Source organism: Scyliorhinus torazame, chromosome 21, assembly GCF_047496885.1.
Source record: "Scyliorhinus torazame isolate Kashiwa2021f chromosome 21, sScyTor2.1, whole genome shotgun sequence".
NCBI lineage: Eukaryota > Metazoa > Chordata > Chondrichthyes > Carcharhiniformes > Scyliorhinidae > Scyliorhinus > Scyliorhinus torazame.
This window is the reverse complement of record NC_092727.1, coordinates 78,416,681-78,437,647: the sequence shown is the minus strand read 5'-3', so window position 1 is coordinate 78,437,647 and position 20,967 is coordinate 78,416,681. Positions and strand designations below refer to the sequence as shown.

At 51.1% G+C, this 20,967-nt stretch overlaps 1 protein-coding gene across 3 annotated transcripts in view; it reads left to right on the top strand.

The window, feature by feature from the left end:
* The window catches only part of mrc2 (mannose receptor, C-type 2), a 603,955-nt gene that overhangs the window by 551,127 nt on the left and 31,861 nt on the right, over positions 1-20,967 (top strand). For all 3 annotated transcript variants that reach the window (XM_072486972.1, XM_072486974.1, XM_072486973.1), the window contains 2 exons: positions 1,389-1,627; positions 6,764-6,932. In XM_072486972.1, coding sequence (XP_072343073.1) covers positions 1,389-1,627; positions 6,764-6,932 — 408 coding nt within the window. The remainder of the gene's footprint in view (positions 1-1,388; positions 1,628-6,763; positions 6,933-20,967) is intronic.

Genomic DNA, 20,967 nt, shown 5'->3' with positions numbered 1-20,967 from the left:
AACCGCCTTGTTAAGCACCTTCATGTACTGGATGGGACCAGAATGACAGATGATGTGTTATTGAGAGAGCGAACTTGCATTTATGTCTTGCCTACGTCAACCTAAAACAACAAAGTACATTTTTGAATTATAGTCGCTGTTGCCAGAAATATGGCCTCAATTCACAGACAGAAAGATCCCACAAGCAAGACCGTGACAGCTAACATGCACAATCTGGTTTAGTTATTGGATCAATAATTGACCAACTCTAGCACGGTGGCGCAGTGGGTTAGCCCTGCTGCCTCACGGCGCCAAGGTCCCAAGTTTGATCCCAGCTCTGGGTCACTGTCCGTATGGAGTTTGCGCATTCTCCCTGTGTTTGCGTGGGTGTCGCCCCCACAACCCAAAGATGTGCAGGCCACGCTAAATTGCACTTAATTGGAAAAAATGAATTGGGTACTCGCTCTCTCTATATGCCGGCAAGTGCTCCCTGCTCGTTGCCGTGTCGTGCTGGTGGATCGTCCACTGAGGGCAGACAGGCCCAAAGTTGGCACCCCCAACAGTGTGGGCTGCCTCAGTTCTGCATGGGGAGTGCCAGCCTTGGAGCTGAGAGCTTTGCCATCGAGCCAAAGCTGACGACTTGGGAGTTCAGTGTGTTTTGCTCACCACTCACTCATTGCCCTTGAGGAAGTGGCCGCTGAACCGCTGTATTCAATGTTGTTTGTCCCACAATACGATTAGGTGGAATGTTGAATTGTCAGCAGCTTAAGTAACAACCAGCACCTCTCATTTCCATACATCATACACAAGGCCCCAGGGTTTCAATTTTCTGGGAAAGCAAACTGCGTCACAGGACGCGTTCCCATAACACTGGTCAAATCCCGAAAAACTTGTGTCAATAAAGATATGAACTTATTAAATTTTCCAAACCAAAGGGTTCATTTTGAGTTTTAAGTTGTTCTGTGAAAGTGTTAATCAATTTTTGTACATTTATTTATTTATTCACAGGGTGTGGATGTAACTGGCAAAGCCAACATTATTCATTCTAGTGAAGTGAGTGGCTGAGGGCGGCAGGATTCCATCCATACAAGATATTAATTGAATCAGTTTGGTTTTTATGACATTCCGACAGCTTCATGCTCCCTTTTCTTCGAGTTTTTCTTTTTTTAAATTGAACTCGAATTCATAAAAACGCCATGGGAAGGGCCCTTGTTCTTCTCATTATTAATTTATTAACATAACCAAGGCACGACGTTCCCGCGTGTAAATCTGTTGTTTTGTGGTCTACGCCTTTGGTGTTGGTTAAACACTGGACAGTGGGGACGGTGAAGGGACTGCGCGTGTCCCTTCCCAGAGGCAAAAGATTCCAAACATTCCCATTGAGCCTAACTCTCTTCATTCCTATTCAGACCCATCACTACCATCGACGCCTGCCAACTTCCCTCCTCCCTCAATGTCCAAGCTGAGCTACATGAACAGCACCTACCGAGTTATCCAGAAACCTCTCTCTTGGCTGGAGGCCGTCTGGCTCTGCGAGAGCCACAACGAGACCCTGGTAACTGTAGTGGACCCCTACCATCAGGCCTTCCTCACACAGGTTATTAACAGCGTCCAACAACCCCTCTGGATCGGGCTGTCGAATGAAGAGGTAATACTTGTAACCAAGAGGCTTTTATCAGTGTGTACTCTGCAAAATGACAGTGTGAAGTCATTTACTGTTTGCAAGAACCGTGAAGAATGATAAATGCAATGAGTAAAAGATTATGGCACCAGTTCAAAAATAATCTGTGACTTTAAAGTGACATAGTTGTGATCAAGTTGATCAGTTGTTATACCAATGGCCAGTGAGAGGGAAATACATCAAAGCCACAAATCAGGGGCTGACAGGGGAAGAGAGTGGGCAGGAGGGAATGGTAGGCAAGAAGGGGAGGGAGGGACGGCGACAGGTGGTGGGGGAGTGACGGGTGGGGGTGGTGGGGGGAGTGAAGGGCGGGGGGAGGGTGATGGGTAGGTGGAGGGGGGATGACGGGCAGGGGGAACGGTGGTGGGGAGGGTATTGGGCAGGGAGAGGCTGACAAGCAGTGGGGAAGTGATAGGCGGGGTAGTGACGGGGGTAGGGTGACAGGCGGAGGAGGGTATTGAGCAGGGGAAGGAGATGGGGTAAGGGTGACAGGTAGGGGAGGGTGGCAGGTCTTACAACTCATAATTCACAAGAACAAATGCCCGTTTAGCAATTGTTGTCCAAACAGTTGGTTCATTTAAACCAGGATGTTTACACTAAGAGAGTGGGACTAATTGGTTTGTTCTTTCAATGAGCTGACCCAGTCACAATGGGCAGAATGGCCGCTTCATGTGTTCTATTATTCAGGAGATTTTACCGTATTAAATATTTTACACCTGCGAGTATTTGCTGTCTGCAAATATTTCAGTTGTCACATTTCTTGTTGAACACTGGGTTTCCTGTGATACCTTATTCTAGGATGAATATTCTATAATTTACTGACTACACTTTATCAGACCTGTTGTGGTTTTCTTTTCCTCTCAATGTTGGTGAGATGACAGATTGTGGTGGTCATCGGGAGACTGTAATCGATGAATTGATTTAACTCGGAGCAATGTTAGTTTATCTCATTGCTGCATCTTGTGGGGAAGTAGCAGACTGTGGGCGTCCTGTTATGTGCTCAGTGGCACTCTGACTTATCCACACAGACTTCATTCCCAGGCCATTCCTGACTGCACACCCACACTCCTCCCAACTCCACCTACCCCCCCCCCCCCACTCCACAACCCTCACCCACTCCATCAGACCCCCCCCCCCACTCCACCTACCCCCCACTCCACAACCCTCCCCCCACTCTACATAGACCCCCCACTCCACACCCCTCCCCCACTCTACATAGACCCCCCACTCCACACCCCTCTCCACAACCCTCCCCCACTCCATCAGAGCCCCCCCACTCCACACAGACCCCCCCCACTCCACACTCCTCCCCCACTCCACACCCCTCCCCACTCCACACAAACCCCCCCCCCCACTCCATAACACCCCCACTCCACACCCCTCACACATGCCGCACTCCACCCCCCACTCCACACCCCTCCCCCACTCCACACCCCTCCCACAATCCACACCCCTTCCCCACTCCACACCCCACCCTCACTCCACTCCACACCCCTTCCCCACTCCACACCCCTTCCCCACTCCACACCCCACCCCCACTCCACACCCCACCCCCACTCCACACCCCACCCCCACTCAACACCCCTCCCCAATCCACACCCCTTCCCCACTCCACACCCCACCCTCACTCCACTCCACACCACTTCCCCACTTCACACCCCTTCCCCATTCCACGCCCCTTCCCCACTCCACACCCCTCCCCACTCCACCTTCCACTCCTACTGCACACCCCTCCCCCACTCCACACCCCTTCCCCACTTCACACCCCTCCCCCACTCCACACCCCACCCCCACTCAACACCCCTCCCCAATCCACACCCCTTCCCCACTCCACACCCCACCCTCACTCCACTCCACACCCCTTCCCCACTCCACACCCCTTCCCCACTCCACACCCCTCCCCCACTCCACATTCCTCCCCACTCCAGACCCCGCCCCACTCCACCTTCCCCTCCCACTCCACACCCCTCCCCCTCTCCACACATACCCCACCCCCCCCACTAAATACCCCCCACTCCACACACCTCACACACGCCACACTCCACACCCCACTCGACACCCCTCCCCCACTCCACACCACAGCCCTCCCCACACCACACGCCTCCCTCTCCACCCCACTCCACACCCCTCCCCCACTCCACACCCACCCCCACTCCACACCCCTCCCCAACTTTACCTACCCCACTCCACACACACACTCCACACCCCTCCCCCACTCCACACCCCTTCCCCACTCCACACACCTCCCCCACTCCACACCCCACCCCCACTCAACACCCCTCCCCAATCCACACCCCTTCCCTACTCGACACACCTCCCCCACTCCACACCACTCCCCCACTCCACACCTCTTCCCCACTCCACACTCCTCCCCCCTCCACTACCCTCCCCACTCCACACCCCTTCCCTACTCGATACACCTCCCCCACTCCACACCACTCCCCCACTCCACACCTCTTCCCCACTCCACACCCATCCACCACTCCACACCCCTCCCCCGTATCCACAACCCTCCCCCACTCCACACATACATCCCTCCTCCACACCTGTGGTATCCATGCTGAGAGAATCCACATGAAACAGCAAGTAGGATGCAAATGATCCTCTTTTATTACCTGTGCACAAATACTCCTCTCCCCGAAGGGTTTCCCAGTTTTTCTGCTGTGAGGGCTCCTCTCGTAACCGGGGGAATTTGTATTCTGTAGAGGTCACAGGAACCAAATGGTCCACACCTCATGGCCTCCATGCGGGTTATAACATCCCCTCCCCCCCCCCCAAGTCCAAAGTGGAGTCCACAATGGCGAAACGATGCAAAGGACCCCCCCCCATTCGTTAGGCACTGGATGGGCGCTTCCACGTGGAACGATGAGGCGGGATCAGCGTGGTGGCTTCCATGGCAGCTGAACTTCCATGTCGGAATCAGGACTTTCTTCGTCCAGCATTTTGGCATCCTGGATCTTGATGTTCATTGGAACTAGGGGTGGCAATGGCGGAGGCGGCGGAACCCCCAGGCTGGCATATCCTGGAACGGATTCGGCATCGTGGGTGTACTGCCGCGGAGGTGGTCTATGTGCCAGTTGGATTCCAGGCCTTGAGCTCGCACTGTATAATTAACCACACGGACTGGGACAATACCACGCCCGCAATCCATTGACACCATCACCAATTTCCAAACATACACCGAATCGCCCGGGGTGAAACTTTGCAACGGCATGTGGCGGCCTGTGTCTGTCTCGGTCCTATCCTGTCTGTGGCGGACCTTTACAGTAAGGTATGGGATGCCCAAGCTCAGCCGGGTGTGGAGACAATGCCCTGTGAACAATTCGGCTGGCCCGACCCCCGGTGTGGCAGAACTAAACAGAAAACGCACCAACCGAGTCTCCCAGGATCCAGAGGTGTGCTTCCTCATTCCCTGCTTGAACATCTGGACTGCCCGCTCAGCCCACCTGTTGGAGGCCAGGTGGTATGGGGTGGTGCACCCATGGCAGATCCTGTTGGCGGCCATGAACAAGCCAAACTCAGCACTTGTAAAAGCTGTTCCATTATCGGAGACGAGCACCTCCAGAATGCCGTGCGTACTGAAAGTCTGCCACAACCGCTCGACGGTGGCCCTCGCGGTGGCCGGCTTCCTGGAATTGCCGCAAAACATTGCCCAAGTTCTGTAAATGTTCCTGGTCCGAGGAGCCCGTGATCAAGACATCGCCAAAGTCAACCGTGACCTGGGATAAACCATGCAGGATGTTCTCCATAACCCACTGAAAAATGGTACATGCCGAGGAGACCCCGAAAGGCAAACGGGTGTACTTTTACAGGCCCCCGGTGCATGTTGACCATCACAAAACGCCTTGAGTTGGGGTCCAAGACCAGCTGGAGGTACACATGGCTCATGTCCAGCTTCATAAACACAGCTGAGCTTCACATATAAGTTCTCAATGTAGGGGACCAGATAACGGTCCAAACGAGTGATCCAGTCCACTGTCATTTTATAATCGCCACACAGGCACACGGAGCCATCAGGCTTCACCACAGAGACGACCGGGGCAACCCAATCCAAGACCTGAACGGCACGTATGATGCCCAAACGCTCCAGCCGATCCAATTCAGCATCTACCTTCGGCCTCAGGGTGTACAGGAGCAGCCGGGCACGAAAATAGAGTGGCTGAGCCATCAGGTCCACACTGATCCTGGCCAAAGCTCCCTGTATAGTGCCCAGACTGTCCTGGAACATGGCAGGAAGCTTTGCCAAACCTGTGGGTATATTGGCAACCGCTGCCAATCCATACTCAGGTGCTGCAATCAGTCATGGCCCAGCAAATCTGGAGGCCCCCAGGTGGTTGGCTTTTGGGTAGGGTGCAACCTGGCACTGCTGGTGCCACCCAGGCACCTTGGCACTGCCAGCCTGGCATTTTTCCCATCCTGGGATCAGGCCCAGGGGTGCTCTGCCCCTGTGAGGTGAGATGCAGGAGGGCTCGATGACCTCCTTATAGGTGAGTTGGGGTGTTGGGGTGGGGGGGGGTCAAGAGATCGGGGCGGCATTTAAAAGCGCAGTGCAGGAAATGACGCTGAGTGCAGCCTCAGGTGGTGGGGGGGTGGCGGGGGGAGAGAGAGTTCCCTGCCGGGGCAGTAACAAAATTCAGTGCCGTTAGATAGCGGGGATGGGTCAGGAATGACACCGCTAATCACACCCAGAATTGACTCTTTTTTTTTTTTAGTTAGATCCCGCTCGTCTATTGTAATCACTCGATCTTCAGCAGCCGTGTCTTCAGTTGCGGGGCCCAACTCTAGAATTTCCTCCCTAGACCTCTCTGCCTCTCCAACTCGCTTTCCTCCTTTTAGACGCATCTTAAAACCTGCCTCTTTGACCAAGCTTTTGGTCATCTGGACTAAGATCACCCTATGTGGCTCAGTGCTGCATTCAGCTTGATAAGGCCCCCATGAAGTGCCTTTGTATATAAAGGATGCTATATAAATGCAAGGAGTTGGTGTTCTTTATTTGTTTTTCTCTCTCTCTCCCCCTTTCTCTCTCTCTCTCCCTTTCTCTCTTGCTGCATTTTCTCACTGCTCAATACTGCCACACTCAGTAACGGCTGTGATCTTATGCAGGGAGCCAGGACCTTCTCCTGGCTGAGTGGGGAGGAATCGGACTACACCAACTGGCAGGAGGGGGAGCCGCGCCAGGCCTTGGGCTGTACTTACATGGATGTGGACGGGATGTGGCGAATATCTAACTGCGAGACGAAGCTGAAGGGAGCGATCTGCAAAGTGGCCGGAGGTAGGCGGAATGGGCAGTTCCACTCTCTGAAGTGGCAGGAACCAAGTGAGTTTGAAGGGTCCCTATAGGGTGAGAGAGAGAGAAAAGAGGCTGTGGTGGGTTAGAAACACAGTCAGCCGGGCTGAGTGGCCTGTTTCTCTGCTGTCATTCTCAAGATTTCCACCCCTCATAATGACCAAAACTTCTCTTATCAAAGTTACAAGTGAGATCATTTGTGATTGTGACAAAGGTAAACTTTCTCTCCTCATTCTACTGGGGTCTTCTGCAGTTCTTGGCATGGCTGAGCTCACAATCCTCCTCCAATGTCTCACCCCATGGGTGGGACTGCTCGCACCTGGTTCAATTCTCATCTATCCAATCATAGCCCGAGAATCACCTGCAGTGGCTTCTCATCTGCTCCCTAACTGTTACCCCTGGTGGTCCCAAGGATCTGTCTTTGGCTCCGTCCTGTTTCCCATCTACATGCTGCCCCTTGGCAACATCATGCAACAGTACGGCGTGGTTTTTTCACATGTACACTGATGACACCCAGTTCTATCTCACCACCACCTCCTCTCTTGACTCCTCGACCGTTGTTAATTCCATATCGAGTACCGACGAGCAGAACTTTCTTCCAGTTAAGTATTGGGAACTGTTTTCAGGCCCCGCTCCAAACTCCATTCCCTAGCCAGCAACTCCATCCCTGTTCTGCCAAACAGTCTTAGATTAAACTAATCTGTAAACCAGCTCCACAACCCTCCCACATATCTGCGCTCACCTATCCTGATCTCTACCGTATTCCGAATTGGAATTGCTCCACCATTAGTGGCTGTGCCTTCAGTTGCCATGGCCCCAAGCTCTGGAATTTCCTCCTACGCCTTGACCCCTCTCGACCTCGCTTTTTTCCTTTAAAAAGCTCCTTCAAACCCTCCCTCTTCAACCAAACGTTTGAGCATCTGACCTGATCTCCCCCTTTGTGGCTCGGTGTCGTATTTTGTTTTCTAATGATCCTGTGAAGCACCTCGGGGACATTTTGTAATGTTAAAGGTGCTATAAAAATGTGGGTTGTTGTAGCAATAAAGTTATAGGATGGGAATATTTTCTTATAAGCTATTCCTCAAAATGATTGTGCTCACATCAGTGACTGTCAGAGCTTCACTGATTTATTAACCCTCCAATAATAATTGTTCATCAATGAAAATCAAACAATTTAGAAGGAGGCCATTCGGCCCCATCGTATTGTGCCAGCTCTTTGAAAGAACTGTTAAGTTAGTCCCATTTCCCTGCATTGTTCTCTCTTGAAGTATTTATCTTTGGAAAGTTGCCATTAAATTTGTTGCAAGCAACTCTATTTTTGGTAGATTCCAGATTATAACATCATAACGATGTTATTGAGAGCAATCAAACACACACGAGCAACATGAACTTACAAACTATTAGCTGGAGAATTCTAAACATGTTATGGTTTCAGCTCTGTTATTATTTAGGCTGACCTTTGAATTCAGAGCGACCTGTCCTGACCCCCACTCTGACCTGTCTTTTTCCAACATAGCAATCATCTGACTGTCCAGTTGCTTCAGCAACTCAGCAAGAATGCAGAACAAAATTAAAACTTGCAACAACCTTCTCGGTATACTGGCCAGTGTCTCATCGGGGTCACAAGCCAAGACTCTAAGGTTGTCTGGTCTTGCCATCACATACTAAGCTGCAGAATACTGCGCCCCTGTATAGTACCAATCTGTCCACACCAAACTTCTCAATGTGCAACTCAACTCAATGCCCATCTTCACAGGTGGTCTTTGACCAGCTCACCTTCCCTGGCTCCCGGTGCTGAGCAACATTGCCCCCACCCCCAGTCCCGACATCAGGAGGGTAATTGCAACCGGCAAGCCAATGGAGAAGGTCTATCTAACCCAAGCCTGCCCATATAAGACCTCCTCAACTCCTTGCCCTGACTCCAACCTGACTTAAACCCACCACACCAAGGAGTAGCAGCTGAGCGCCTCTGGCAGGAGGATTGACTGGTGAAAACATCCCCCACAGAAACCATTCTCTTCTTAGACCCTAAAGCTCGTCCACCCAACTTTGACCTTCCACAGCGATAGTGAAACCTTTTAAACCATTACAGGACTGGCCAACACCTCTTTGCAGCCACTCAATATCAGCGAGGTTGACAAAACCGTCCAGGCTACAGCTGTGATACAGTCCAAACACTGATTCATTTTCGAGGCCTGTACTAAACTGGAAGGCGGGCTTAAAAACGGCATCTGGCCACTGGCCAGGCTATTGCTTCTCTCTGCAACTAGTGTGGTGATGTGCATCACTGTAAATACATGTAAGCTAGACAGACACTAGAGGGAGCACCAGAAACATCACACACACACACTCAACCAATAGATAAGTTAGATGGGAGGCGACCAATGGACATTCACGATACACAAGGAGGTGACACGACCACAGGGGGGCATTACACCAACCCATACATAAAGGACACCACACAGATGATCAGCCCCCTTTCGGCCAGTGGAGACAGTCAGTGAGGAGACGCACAGGGTTGATTCGTTATCACACCCACCACGTGGAAGACAGCAGATGGTTAGTCAGTTAGGTAGCTACAATAGGATTAGCAGTAGTGTCGAACTCAAGTTATAAAAGTGTACATAGTGTAAATAAATGAGTTGAAGTTATTTACATGTCTCGACCTTCCTTGACAAATGCAACACAAGGAAGCCGCTTATGTTACAAAGGAAACATAACAAAACAACTAGGAACTCGCTAAATAAAGAGAACACAGTCCTGTAACTCCCTACCTTTCTCAGACAACTTCTTATTTTCTAGGCTTGAGCTAACAAGAAAGGCTTCTCTGATTAACACTTTTTTTACAATCACTCACATGCTGTAATAATTCTTAGTACTGCTCCTTTAGTTAGAGTATGCTGGGGCTGGTGTTGTGAGGCCTGTCCCCAACTGCTCCTGTGCACAGCCTTACCTGCAGTAGGAGCAAATTGGAAATCGGTGCTGTAGTCTGCATGCCTACACTCACCAATACTGAGGCCCCGCACCACGGACAAAGCCTCTCAGAATTACCCTCAATAGTTCAAGGACCCCCATTAAAGATTGAAAGCCATTGACTATCACACTGAAGATAAAGAATAATGTCCTTGTCCTCCCAGCCTCTGCTCTTCAAAGTCTTACATTTGTTTCGGCCTTCTCAGGCTTTTGATCTTCCCTTCCTCCTGTTGTTACTGACAGATTCAAGACCTCCCTTTTCCTCTATCCTGCTTAGCCTCATTCCATCCCCCCCCCCCCCCCCCCCCCCCCACCACCACCACTCCCCGACATCTTGCCTGATCTCCCCCTCTGTGCTGTAAGTCCCTTCCTCGTCTATCAGGTTATAATTTCCTACCTCATGGGCAGCATGGTAGCACATTGGTTAGCACTGTTCCAGTTCCAGGGTCCCAGGTTCGATTCCCGGCTTGGGTCACTGTCTGTGCGGAGTATGCACGTTCTCACCATGTCTGCGTGGGTTTCCTCCGGGTGCTCCAGTTTCCTCCCACAAGTCCAAAGATGTGCAGGTTAAGTGGATTGGCTATGCTAAATTGCCCTCAGTGTCCAAAAAGGTTAGGTGGGGTTACTGGGTTACGGGGATAGGGTGGATGCGTGGGCTTAAGTAGGGTGCTCTTTCCAAGCGCCGGTGCAGACCCGATGGGCTGAATGGCCTCTGTAAATTCTGTGATTCAGTTCCCCCATCATGAATTCCATAAACCCCAAAGATGTGCAGGGTAGGTGGATTGAACATGCTAAATTGTCCTTTAATTGGAAAAAATGAATTGGGTACTCTAAATTTATAATATTTTAAAAAATGAATTCCATAAACCTCTCATCCCTTCAACATGGCACTGGAACCTCACGCCAGCAAGAGATAAAACACAGACATTGATTGGCGTGATAATGGTGGCCACCCTCCTCATTTTATAAAGGAATTTAAGCACCTTATTAACCAGTTACAGGAATTGAAAAGTTGGAGAATATTAAAACAAGACTGTTCAACATTACAATAGTGACTGCACTTTCTACTTCATTGGCTGTTAAACACTTTGGTACATCCTGGGGTCATGAAAGACGTTATATAAATACTAGTTTGTCCCATTCTACTGTTCCTGTCTGAAGGTTTGTTTTGTAATAAAGTGTTCTATTTGAAGACTCCAGATTTACCACTTTGCTGCCTTCTAGTAATGTTATTTTTTATTTTTAATAAACATTTTATTGAGGTATTTTTGGTATAGAAACAACAACAAAATAAACAAGATACATGAAACCATAAACATAGTGCAAGAACCGTTTAACTTTCGTGCAGGTCCCACCCTTATTACCCCCCTACTCTAATCTAAACTACTCTTCCCCCCCCCCCCCCCGCCCGCCCGCCCCCGGTCTGCTGACGATTAATTTTCCGCAAGGAAGTCGATGAACGGTTGCCACCTCCGGGTGAACCCTAACTGAACCTCTCAAGGCGAACTTAATTTTCTCCATACAGAGAAACCTAGCCATGTCCGATAGCCAGGTCTCCGACTTTGGGGGCTTTGAGTCCCTCCAGGCCAATAGTATCCGTCTCCAGACGACCAGGGAAGCAAAGGCCAGAACATCTGCCTCTTTCTCCTCCTTTTCCGACACCCTGAAAATCGCCACCTCTGGACCCAGCACCAGCCTTGTTTTTAAAACCTTGGACATGACATCCGCAAACCCCTGCCAAAACCCCTGAAGCTTTGAACATGTCCAGAACATGTGGACATGGTTCGCTGGGCCTCCCGCGCATTTTGTGCACCTGTCCTCCACCCCAAAGAATCTGCTCATCTGGGCCACTGTCATGTGAGCCCGGTGCACAACCTTAAATTGTATCAGGCTGAGCCTGGCACATGTTGCAGACGCGTAGACTTTACTCAACTCGTCTGCCCATAAACCAGACTCTATCTCGCCTCCCAGCTCCTCCTCCCACTTACGCTTCAGCTCCTCGGTCTGCGTCTCCTCCGACCCCAGAAGCTCCTTATAGATGTCCGAGACGCTCCCCTCCCCGATCCACCCTCTGGAAATTACCCTGTTCTGAATCCCCCTCAGCGGTAGGAGCGGGAAGGTTGCCACCTGTTTATGAAGGAAGTCCCGCATCTGCAAGTATCTGAATTTGTTTCCCCTCGCCAGACCAAACTTCTCCTCCAGCGCCCTCATACTCAGAAAGCTCCCCTCTATGAACACATCCCCCATCCTCTCAATCCCCACTCTCCGCCATACCCTGAACCCCCCATCCATACTCCCCGGGGCAAACCGGTGGTTATCACAAATTGGGGCCCAGACCGATGCTCCGACTGCTCCCACATGCCGCCTCCACTGGCCTCAAACTCTCAGGGCACCACCACCACGGGGCTGGTCGAGTACCGAGCCGGCAGAGGCGCAGTTACCAACGCCCGCAGACTGGTGCCCTCCATATGCACCCATGCCAACCCCTCCCCCATCACCCACTTCCTGATCATGGCTATGTTAGCCACCCAGTAATAATTGCTAAAATTTGGCAGCGTCAGCCCGCCCTCTCCCCGACTCCGCTCGAGCATTACCTTCCTTACCCGCGGGGTCTTGCCCGCCCACACGAAGCCCGTGATCACCCTGTTGACCCGCTTAAAAAGGACCGCGGAGTAAAAATGGGGAGACGTTGAATTACAAATAGGAAGCTCCGGAGGACCGGCATTTTCACCGTTTGTACCCTCCCGACCAGTGACAACGGGTGCATGTCCCATCTCCGGAAATCGTCCTTCATTTGCTCCACTAGCCGGGCCAGATTCAATTTATGCAGCCGGTCCCATTCCCGCGGCACTTGGATGACCAGGTACCTAAAACTACCCCCCACTGACCTAAACGACAGCTCCCCCAGTCGCCCCTCATGTCCCCTCGCCTGAACCACAAACATCTCACTCTTATCCATGTTTAGCTTATACCCCGGAAACTGGCCAAATTCCCCTAAAATCTTCATGATTTCCTCCATCCTCTCTATTGGGTCCGAAAGGTACAGAAGCAGATCATCCGCATAGAGCGAAACACTGTGCGCCCCCCCACCCCCCCTCAAACCCGGACCAGTCACCTCCAGCCCCTTGAAGCTCTCCGAGCGAAATAGAATCCCGCCCAAATCCAAACCGTCCCAGTACCTCCCACAGAGAGCCCCATTCTACCCGATGAAAAGCCTTTTCTGCATCCATTGCAATTACTACCTCAACCTCCCTACCTTCTGGGGGCATCATGATCACATTTAACAGCCTTCTTACATTGGTCACCAACTGCCTACCCTTAACAAACCTCGTCTGGTCCTCCCCAATAACGTCCGGAACACAGTCCTCAATCCTGGAGGACAAGATTTTGGCCAGCAACTTGGCATCCACAGTCAGCAGGGAGATCGGCCTGTAGGACCCACACAGCTCTGGGTTCTTGTCCCGCTTACGAATCAGCAAAATCATTGCCTGTGACATCGTCGGGGGCAGCACCCCTCTTTCCCTTGCCTCATTGAACATCCTCACAACACTGGCCCCAGTATCCCTGAGAACCTTTTATAAAACTCCACTGGGTACTAGTCCGGACCCGGGGCCTTACCCGCCTGCATGGCCTTCAAGCTCTCCACTATCTCTTCCAGCCCAATTGGGGCCCCCAAGCCCTTCTACCCGCTCTCCATCCACCGTTGGGAAATGCAGCCCCTCCAAGAAGCGCCTCATCCCCTCCGGCCCCGTAGGGGGTTCCGACCTGTACAGCCTGCTGTAAAAATCTCTAAACGCCTTATTCACCCCTACCGAATCACCAACCAGGTTCCCCTCACCATCCTTTACTTTCCCTATCTCCCGAGCTGCCTCCCTCTTCCTAAACTGCTGTGCAAGCATTCTGCTGGACTTCTCCCCATGTTCATAAATCGCCCCCCTCGCCTTTCTCAGCTGCTCCACCACCCTCCCTGTGGTCAGCAAGCTAAACTCCGCCTGCAGCCTCCGCCGTTCCCTCAGGAGCCCTGCCTCTGGGGTCTCCGCATACCTCCTATCGATCTGTAATATCTCCTTTGCCAGTCTGGCAGTCTCTGCCCTGTCAACCTTCTCCCTATGAGCCCGGATCGAGATCAGCTCCCCCCTTACCACCGCCTTCAGTGCTTCCCAAACCACCGCTGCCGAAGTTTCCCCCTTGTCATTGACTTGCAGGTAGCTCTGAATACATTTCCTCAGCCGCTCGCACACCCCTTCATCTGTCAAAAGTCCCACATCTAACCTCCAGTGCAGGCGCTGATCACTGTCTTTACTAACCTGCAGGTCAACCCAGTGCGGTGCATGGACTGAGATTGTAATCGCCGAGTACCCCAGCCAGAAAGACCCTGCTCAAAATTAAAAAATCAATCCGGGAGTACACGTGTGAGTAGAAGGAGAACTCCTTCGTCCTTGGCACTGCCCAAACCTCTATGGATTCCCCCCCCCCCCCCCCCCCCCCCCCCCTCCCCCCCATCAGCTCCATGAACCCTCTTAGTTCCTTTGCCATTGCTGTCACCCTGCCCGTTTTCAAGCTTGACCGGTCCAAGCCCAGGTCCATAGCTGCATTGAAGTCCCCTCCCATGACCAATCTGTACGAGTCCAGGTCCGGTATCTTCCCCAGCATCCTCTTTATAAACTCCACATCATCCCAATTTGGCGCATATACATTTACTAATACCACCTGCACCCCCTCCAGTTTCCCACTGACCATAATATACCGACCTCCCACGTCCGAGACTATTCAACCGCCTCAAACACCACCCGCTTATTGATCAGGATTGCGACCCCTCTAGTCTTTGAATCTAGTCCCGAATGAAACACCTGACTGACCCAGCCTTTCCTCAGTCTAACCTGGTCCGTTACCTTAAGGTGCACCTCCTGCAACATCACCACGTCCGCCTTCAATCCCCTAAGATGCGCGAACACACGTGCCCTTTTTACCGGCCCATTTAACCCTCGAACAGTCCAAGTGATCAGCCTAGTTGGGGGGCTCATTGCGCTCCCCCCCCCCCTGCCGATCAGTCATCCCCTTTTTTAGGCCCACCACCAGCCCGTGATCCGCGCCCCCACCGGACCATCCCCAGGCAGCCCCCGACCTCCTCTCTGTCCCTCAGCCCAAGTCCCCCCCTCGCCAGCAGAACTTTAACCCCCTCTCCCCCCCCCCCCCCTAGCAACAACACCCTGCAGCCCAATACCTTTCCTAAACCAAACATATGCATCCCCCCCCCCCACTGCGCTTCCGTGAGCTAGCTCACCCAGCTAGCTTGGTGGCCCCCATCCCCGGCACCAGATAGTCTCCCACCTATTGTTCCCTCTCCACCCTCCCCCCCCGCTCATGCAAACAAACTCCAACATCAAACAATCCCCACACAATTGCCCAACCGAAAAACACCAAGATCAAAACTAGCACACCTCCATCCCCCAACAGTGCAAATGAAAACCTAAACTCACCCAGCTCTACTGCTGGTTCCAAGAAAAACAAGAAACATTTTACAAAAACAGATAAACAAAACAGAGAAAACCGAAACACGAATGTTGCAGCCAAGTTCAAAAGTTCTCAGTCCTTCGCCAGCCCTTTCTTTCTTGCAAAGTCCAACCCGTCCTCAGGCGACTCAAAGTAAAAGTGCTGATCCTCATGCGTGACACAGAGACGGGCTGGGTATAACAGTCCAAGCTTCAGCTTTTTCTTGAAAAGGATCGTCATGCTCTGATTGAAGCCTGCTCTCCTCCTGGCCACCTCCACGCTCAGGTCTTGGTAAACCCGCAGGATGCGATTGTCCCACTTACAGCTCCGTGTCTGCTTGGCCCACTGCAGAATACGTTCCTTATCTGAGAACTTAGAACATAGAACATAGAACGATACAGCGCAGTACAGGCCCTTCGGCCCACGATGTTGCACCGAAACAAAAGCCATCTAACCTACGCTATGCCATTATCATCCATATGTTTATCCAATAAACTTTTAAATGCCCTCAATGTTGACGAATTCACTACTGTTGCAGGTAGGGCATTCCACGGCCTCACCACTCTTTGTGTAAAGAACCTACCTCTGACCTCTGTCCTATATCTATTACCCCTCAGTTTAAAGCTATGTCCCCTCGTGCCAGCCATTTCCATCCGCGGGAGAAGGCTCTCACTGTCCACCCTATCTAACCCCCTGATCATTTTGTATGCCTCTATTAAGTCTCCTCTTAACCTTCTCTCTAACGAAAACTACCTCAAGTCCATCAGCCTTTCCTCATAAGATTTTCCCTCCATACCAGGCAACATCCTGGGAAATCTCCTCTGCACCCGCTCCAAAGCCTCCACGTCCTTCCTATAATGCGGTGACCAGAACTGTACGCAATACTCCAACTTGTGGAACCTCACCACCATAGCCCTCGGGGGATCTCTCATTCGCAGCTTCTTCGCAGGCGCTCTGTGAGCCCTATCCACCTCCAAGGGCCGGGAGAATGCCCCATCCTCCAGCAGCTTCTCAAACATGTCTGCGATGTATGCCCCAGCGTCCGTTCCTTCGGACCCCTCCGGGAGCCCAACAATTCTTAGGTTCTGCTGGTGGGACCTATTCTCTAGGTCCTCCACCTTCTCCAGAAGCTTCTTTTGCTGGTCCCTCAGCATCCCCACCTCCAGCTCCACCATGGTCTGATGCTCCTCCTGCTCAGCCAGCGTCTTTTCCACCTTCTGGATCGCCCGATCCTGGGCGTCCAACCGGAGCTCCAACCGCTCAATCGACGCTTTTATCGAGTCCAAGCAGTCCCGTTTCTGCGTAGCAAAGCCCTCCTAGATGACTTGCATCAGCTGCTCCACAGACTGCTGGGTCGACAAGCCAGAGGTTCGCCCCTCCGCCATGCTGTCCCCTGTTGCAACTACAGCCCAAGTCTTCTTATTTCTGCCCTTACGAACACTTCTCGCCCTTTTCTCCATGCACCGAATTGGGAATTCAGTAGAGAATTGCCACTGACATCCGTTCTACAGTTCAAGACCGTTAAAAGATCGGGGGAAAAGGGCCAAAAGTCCGACCAGAGCGGGAGCCACCAAATGTGCGACTTACTCCTTCATAGCCGCCACCGGAAGTATCGCCCTCTAGTAATGTTAATCAGACTGGCACAATAAATGCTGGCTTTGCTAGCGAAGCCCACATCCCGCAAATAAATGTTTAAAAGTTAGTAATTATTTCTGTCCCCATAAAATAGAATCCATCCCTTGTCCAATCATGTCGGGTGAAGGGCCCTCTCTGTATGTGCGACTGATGCAGCCTGTTGAAAGCTGTCGACAATATTGTCGGCCAGTGGCACCAACGGGCAGCACAGTGATTAGCACTGTTGTTTCACAGCTCCAGGGTCCCAGGTTCGATTCCAGGCTTGGGTCACTGTCTGTGTGGAGTCTGCACGTTCTCCTCGTGTGTGCGTGAGTTTCCTCCGGGTGCTCCGGTTTCTTCCCACAGTCCAAAGATGCGCAGGTTAGGTGGATTGGCCGTGCTAAATTCCCCTTTGTGTCAAAAGGTTCGGTGGGGTTATTGGGTTACGGGGATAGGGTGGAGGTGTGGGCATGGTTAGGGTGCTCTTTCCAGGGGCCAGTGCAGACTCGATGGGCTGAATGGCCTCCTTCTGCGCTGTAAATTCTATGAACATCCCCATCTGCTGGTGGGAAGCCAGATTGTTCTTCATGACCGGGTGCTCCAATAAGGAAAAAAACAGTTTGCACCAGGATTTCTCAGTTTTTATTGTTTTTTTTAGTTAAGTGAGACATATTTCATCTGACAATGAAGGCAGGGTGTTATAATCCCCGAGAAGACCAAGGGGGATCGGCAATGATCCCCTCATGGGGTTCCTGGAGTACGAGTTCCCGTATTGAGTGACCCGGGCTGGGACCTAGAACATAGAACATACAGTGAAGCAGGAGGCCATTCGGCCCATCGTGTCTGCACCGACCCACTTAAGCCCTTACTTCCAACCTATCCCCCCAACCCAATAACCCCTCCTAACCTTTTTTTTGGACACTAAGGGCAATTTAGCATGGCAAAACCTCCTAACCTGCACGTCTTTGGACTGTGGGAGGAAATCGGAGCACCCAGAGGAAACCCACGCAGACACAGGGAGAACGTGCAGACTCAGCACAGACAGTAACCCAGCGGGGAATCTAACCTGGGACCCTGGCGCTGTGAAGTCACAGTGCTAACCACTATGCTACCTTGCTGCCCACCTATGCTACCGTGCTGCCCACCTATGCTACCGTGCTGCCCACCTATGCTACTGTGCTGCCCATGCTCATGTTGTACTCCGCGGCTGTGGCTCAATTTCTGTTCCAGAATACATTTTTGCTTAAATCCTTCTCTCTCTCTCTCTCTCTCTCTCTCTCTCTCTCTCGCTCTCTTTCTCGCTCTCTCTCTCTCTTTCTCTCTCTCATTGTCTGTCTTTCTTTCTGTAATTCTCATAAATGTTTCTTGACAACGTGTTCTGTCCTCCCACACTTTATCACCATTATTGTGCTTGGTGTAGAGAAACAAAAGCCAAGGTGTTTGACTGTGCCTGTCACTGGGGAACTGGGTGCCTGAACAGTGAGGCTGAGTCGCCTCTGATCTTGGACCTCAAACCTCTTTATACCAGAGCCAACAAGGCCCTGAGGGCCCACTGGTGAAGATAATTGTGAGATTAGGCGCTGCTAGTGTGGCAGCCACGGTCCAGGAAATGGGTGCAGGATTGGGGCCAGAGTTGTCATCAAGAGATTAGGGGTCAAGGCTCTAATGGGAAAGTGTCCCTAATATTTCGATTCCTCTATTTTACAGAGAGGTGAACTTCACTTATGTCATCCTAGGAATAGACCCAAGTATTAGCAGCTTTAATAAATAGCAGGACTCCTGGCTGTGGTGTGTTCAATCTCAGGGCATAATCATTCATAGTGCAAAGTTTATGTTCAATAACCAAATTTTGCGTCTTTTTTATTTGGTTCTGTTCTCTCAGCTGTGGATCTGTTATGTCACAACAACATAATAGGCGCCTCGATATTAACAGTAACACTCACCCGACACTCATGCTGCATTCCACATTTTCCATGCAATTCAGGCTGGGGTTTCCCGCACTCCCTTCAGCTTCCCCATTCTCCCATATGCCGAGTTTGTCAGCTTCAAATTAGTTCACCCGGCAACTCCATTCCTACATCTGTGCTCTCAGGGTAGATGTTAAATAGAGGCCCTGTCTGCCCCCTCAGATGGGCATTTAAACATGCTATAACACTATTGTAACAAAGAACAAGCCAGTCACCACCTCCTCCCCCGCCTCGGCCCATGTTATTTATTGCTCAACCAACATCACTAGACCAGTGCAAATAAAGAAATGGAATGGAAAATGCTGGAATGCACCATCTGACAGCATCTGTGAAGAGATGAGCTGTCTGAGAAGGCTTTCAGACAGATATTCTAGCACCGAGTGGTTTTCTTACATTTCTTACATTTCTTACAGAATTTTCTTACAAGAGACACCAGACTGGAGCTCTGAGTAGAACATAGAACATAGAACAATACAGCGCAGTACAGGCCCTTCGGCCCACGATGTTGCACCGAAACAAAAGCCATCTAACCTACACTATGCCATTATCATCCATATGTTTATCCAATAAACTTTTAAATGCCCTCAATGTTGGCGAGTTCACTACTGTAGCAGGTAGGGCATTCCACGGCCTCACTACTCTTTGCGTAAAGAACCTACCTCTGACCTCTGTCCTATATCTATTACCCCTCAGTTTAAAGTTATGTCCCCTTGTGCCAGCCATATCCATCCGCGGGAGAAGGCTCTCACTGTCCACCCTATCCAACCCCCTGATCATTTTGTATGCCTCTATTAAGTCTCCTCTTAACCTTCTTCTCTCCAACGAAAACAACCTCAAGTCCGTCAGCCTTTCCTCATAAGATTTTCCCTCCATACCAGGCAACATCCTGGTAAATCTCCTCTGCACCCGCTCCAAAGCCTCCACGTCCTTCCTATAATGCGGTGACCAGAACTGTACGCAATACTCCAAATGCGGCCGGACCAGAGTTCTGTACAGCTGCAACATGACCTCCCGACTCCGGAACTCAATCCCTCTACCAATAAAGGCCAACACTCCATAGGCCTTCTTCACAACCCTATCAACCTGGGTGGCAACTTTCAGGGATCTATGTACATGGACACCTAGATCCCTCTGCTCAGCCACACTTTCAAGAACTTTACCATTAGCCAAATATTCCGCATTCCTGTTATTCCTTCCAAAGTGAATCACCTCACACTTCTCTACATTAAACTCCATTTGCCACCTCTCAGCCCAGCTCTGCATCTTATCTATATCCCTCTGTAACCTGCTACATCCTTCCACACTATCGACAACACCACCGACTTTAGTATCGTCTGCAAATTTACTCACCCACCCTTCTGCGCCTTCCTCTAGGTCATTGATAAAAATGACAAACAGCAACGGCCCCAGAACAGATCCTTGTGGTACTCCACTTGTGACTGTACTCCATTCTGAACATTTCCCATCAACCACCACCCTCTGTCTTCTTTCAGCTCGCCAATTTCTGATCCACATCTCTAAATCACCCTCAATCCCCAGCCTCCGTATTTTTTGCAATAGCCTACCGTGGGGAACCTTATCAAACGCTTTGCTGAAATCCATATACACCACATCAACTGCTCTACCCTCGTCTACCTGTTCAGTCACCTTCTCAAAGAACTCAATAAGGTTTGTGAGGCATGACCTACCCTTCACAAAGCCATGCTGACTATCCCTGATCATATTCTTCCTATCTAGATGATTATAAATCTTGTCCCTTATAATCCCCTCCAAGACTTTACCCACTACAGACGTGAGGCTCACCGGTCTATAGTTGCCGGGGTTGTCTCTGCTTCCCTTTTTGAACAAAGGGACCACATTTGCTGTCCTCCAGTCCTCTGGCAGTATTCCTGTAGCCAATGATGACATAAAAGAGTAAATGCAACCTTCTGGGCATGTTACAAAACCCACACTTTTAAAGAAAAGACTTGGGT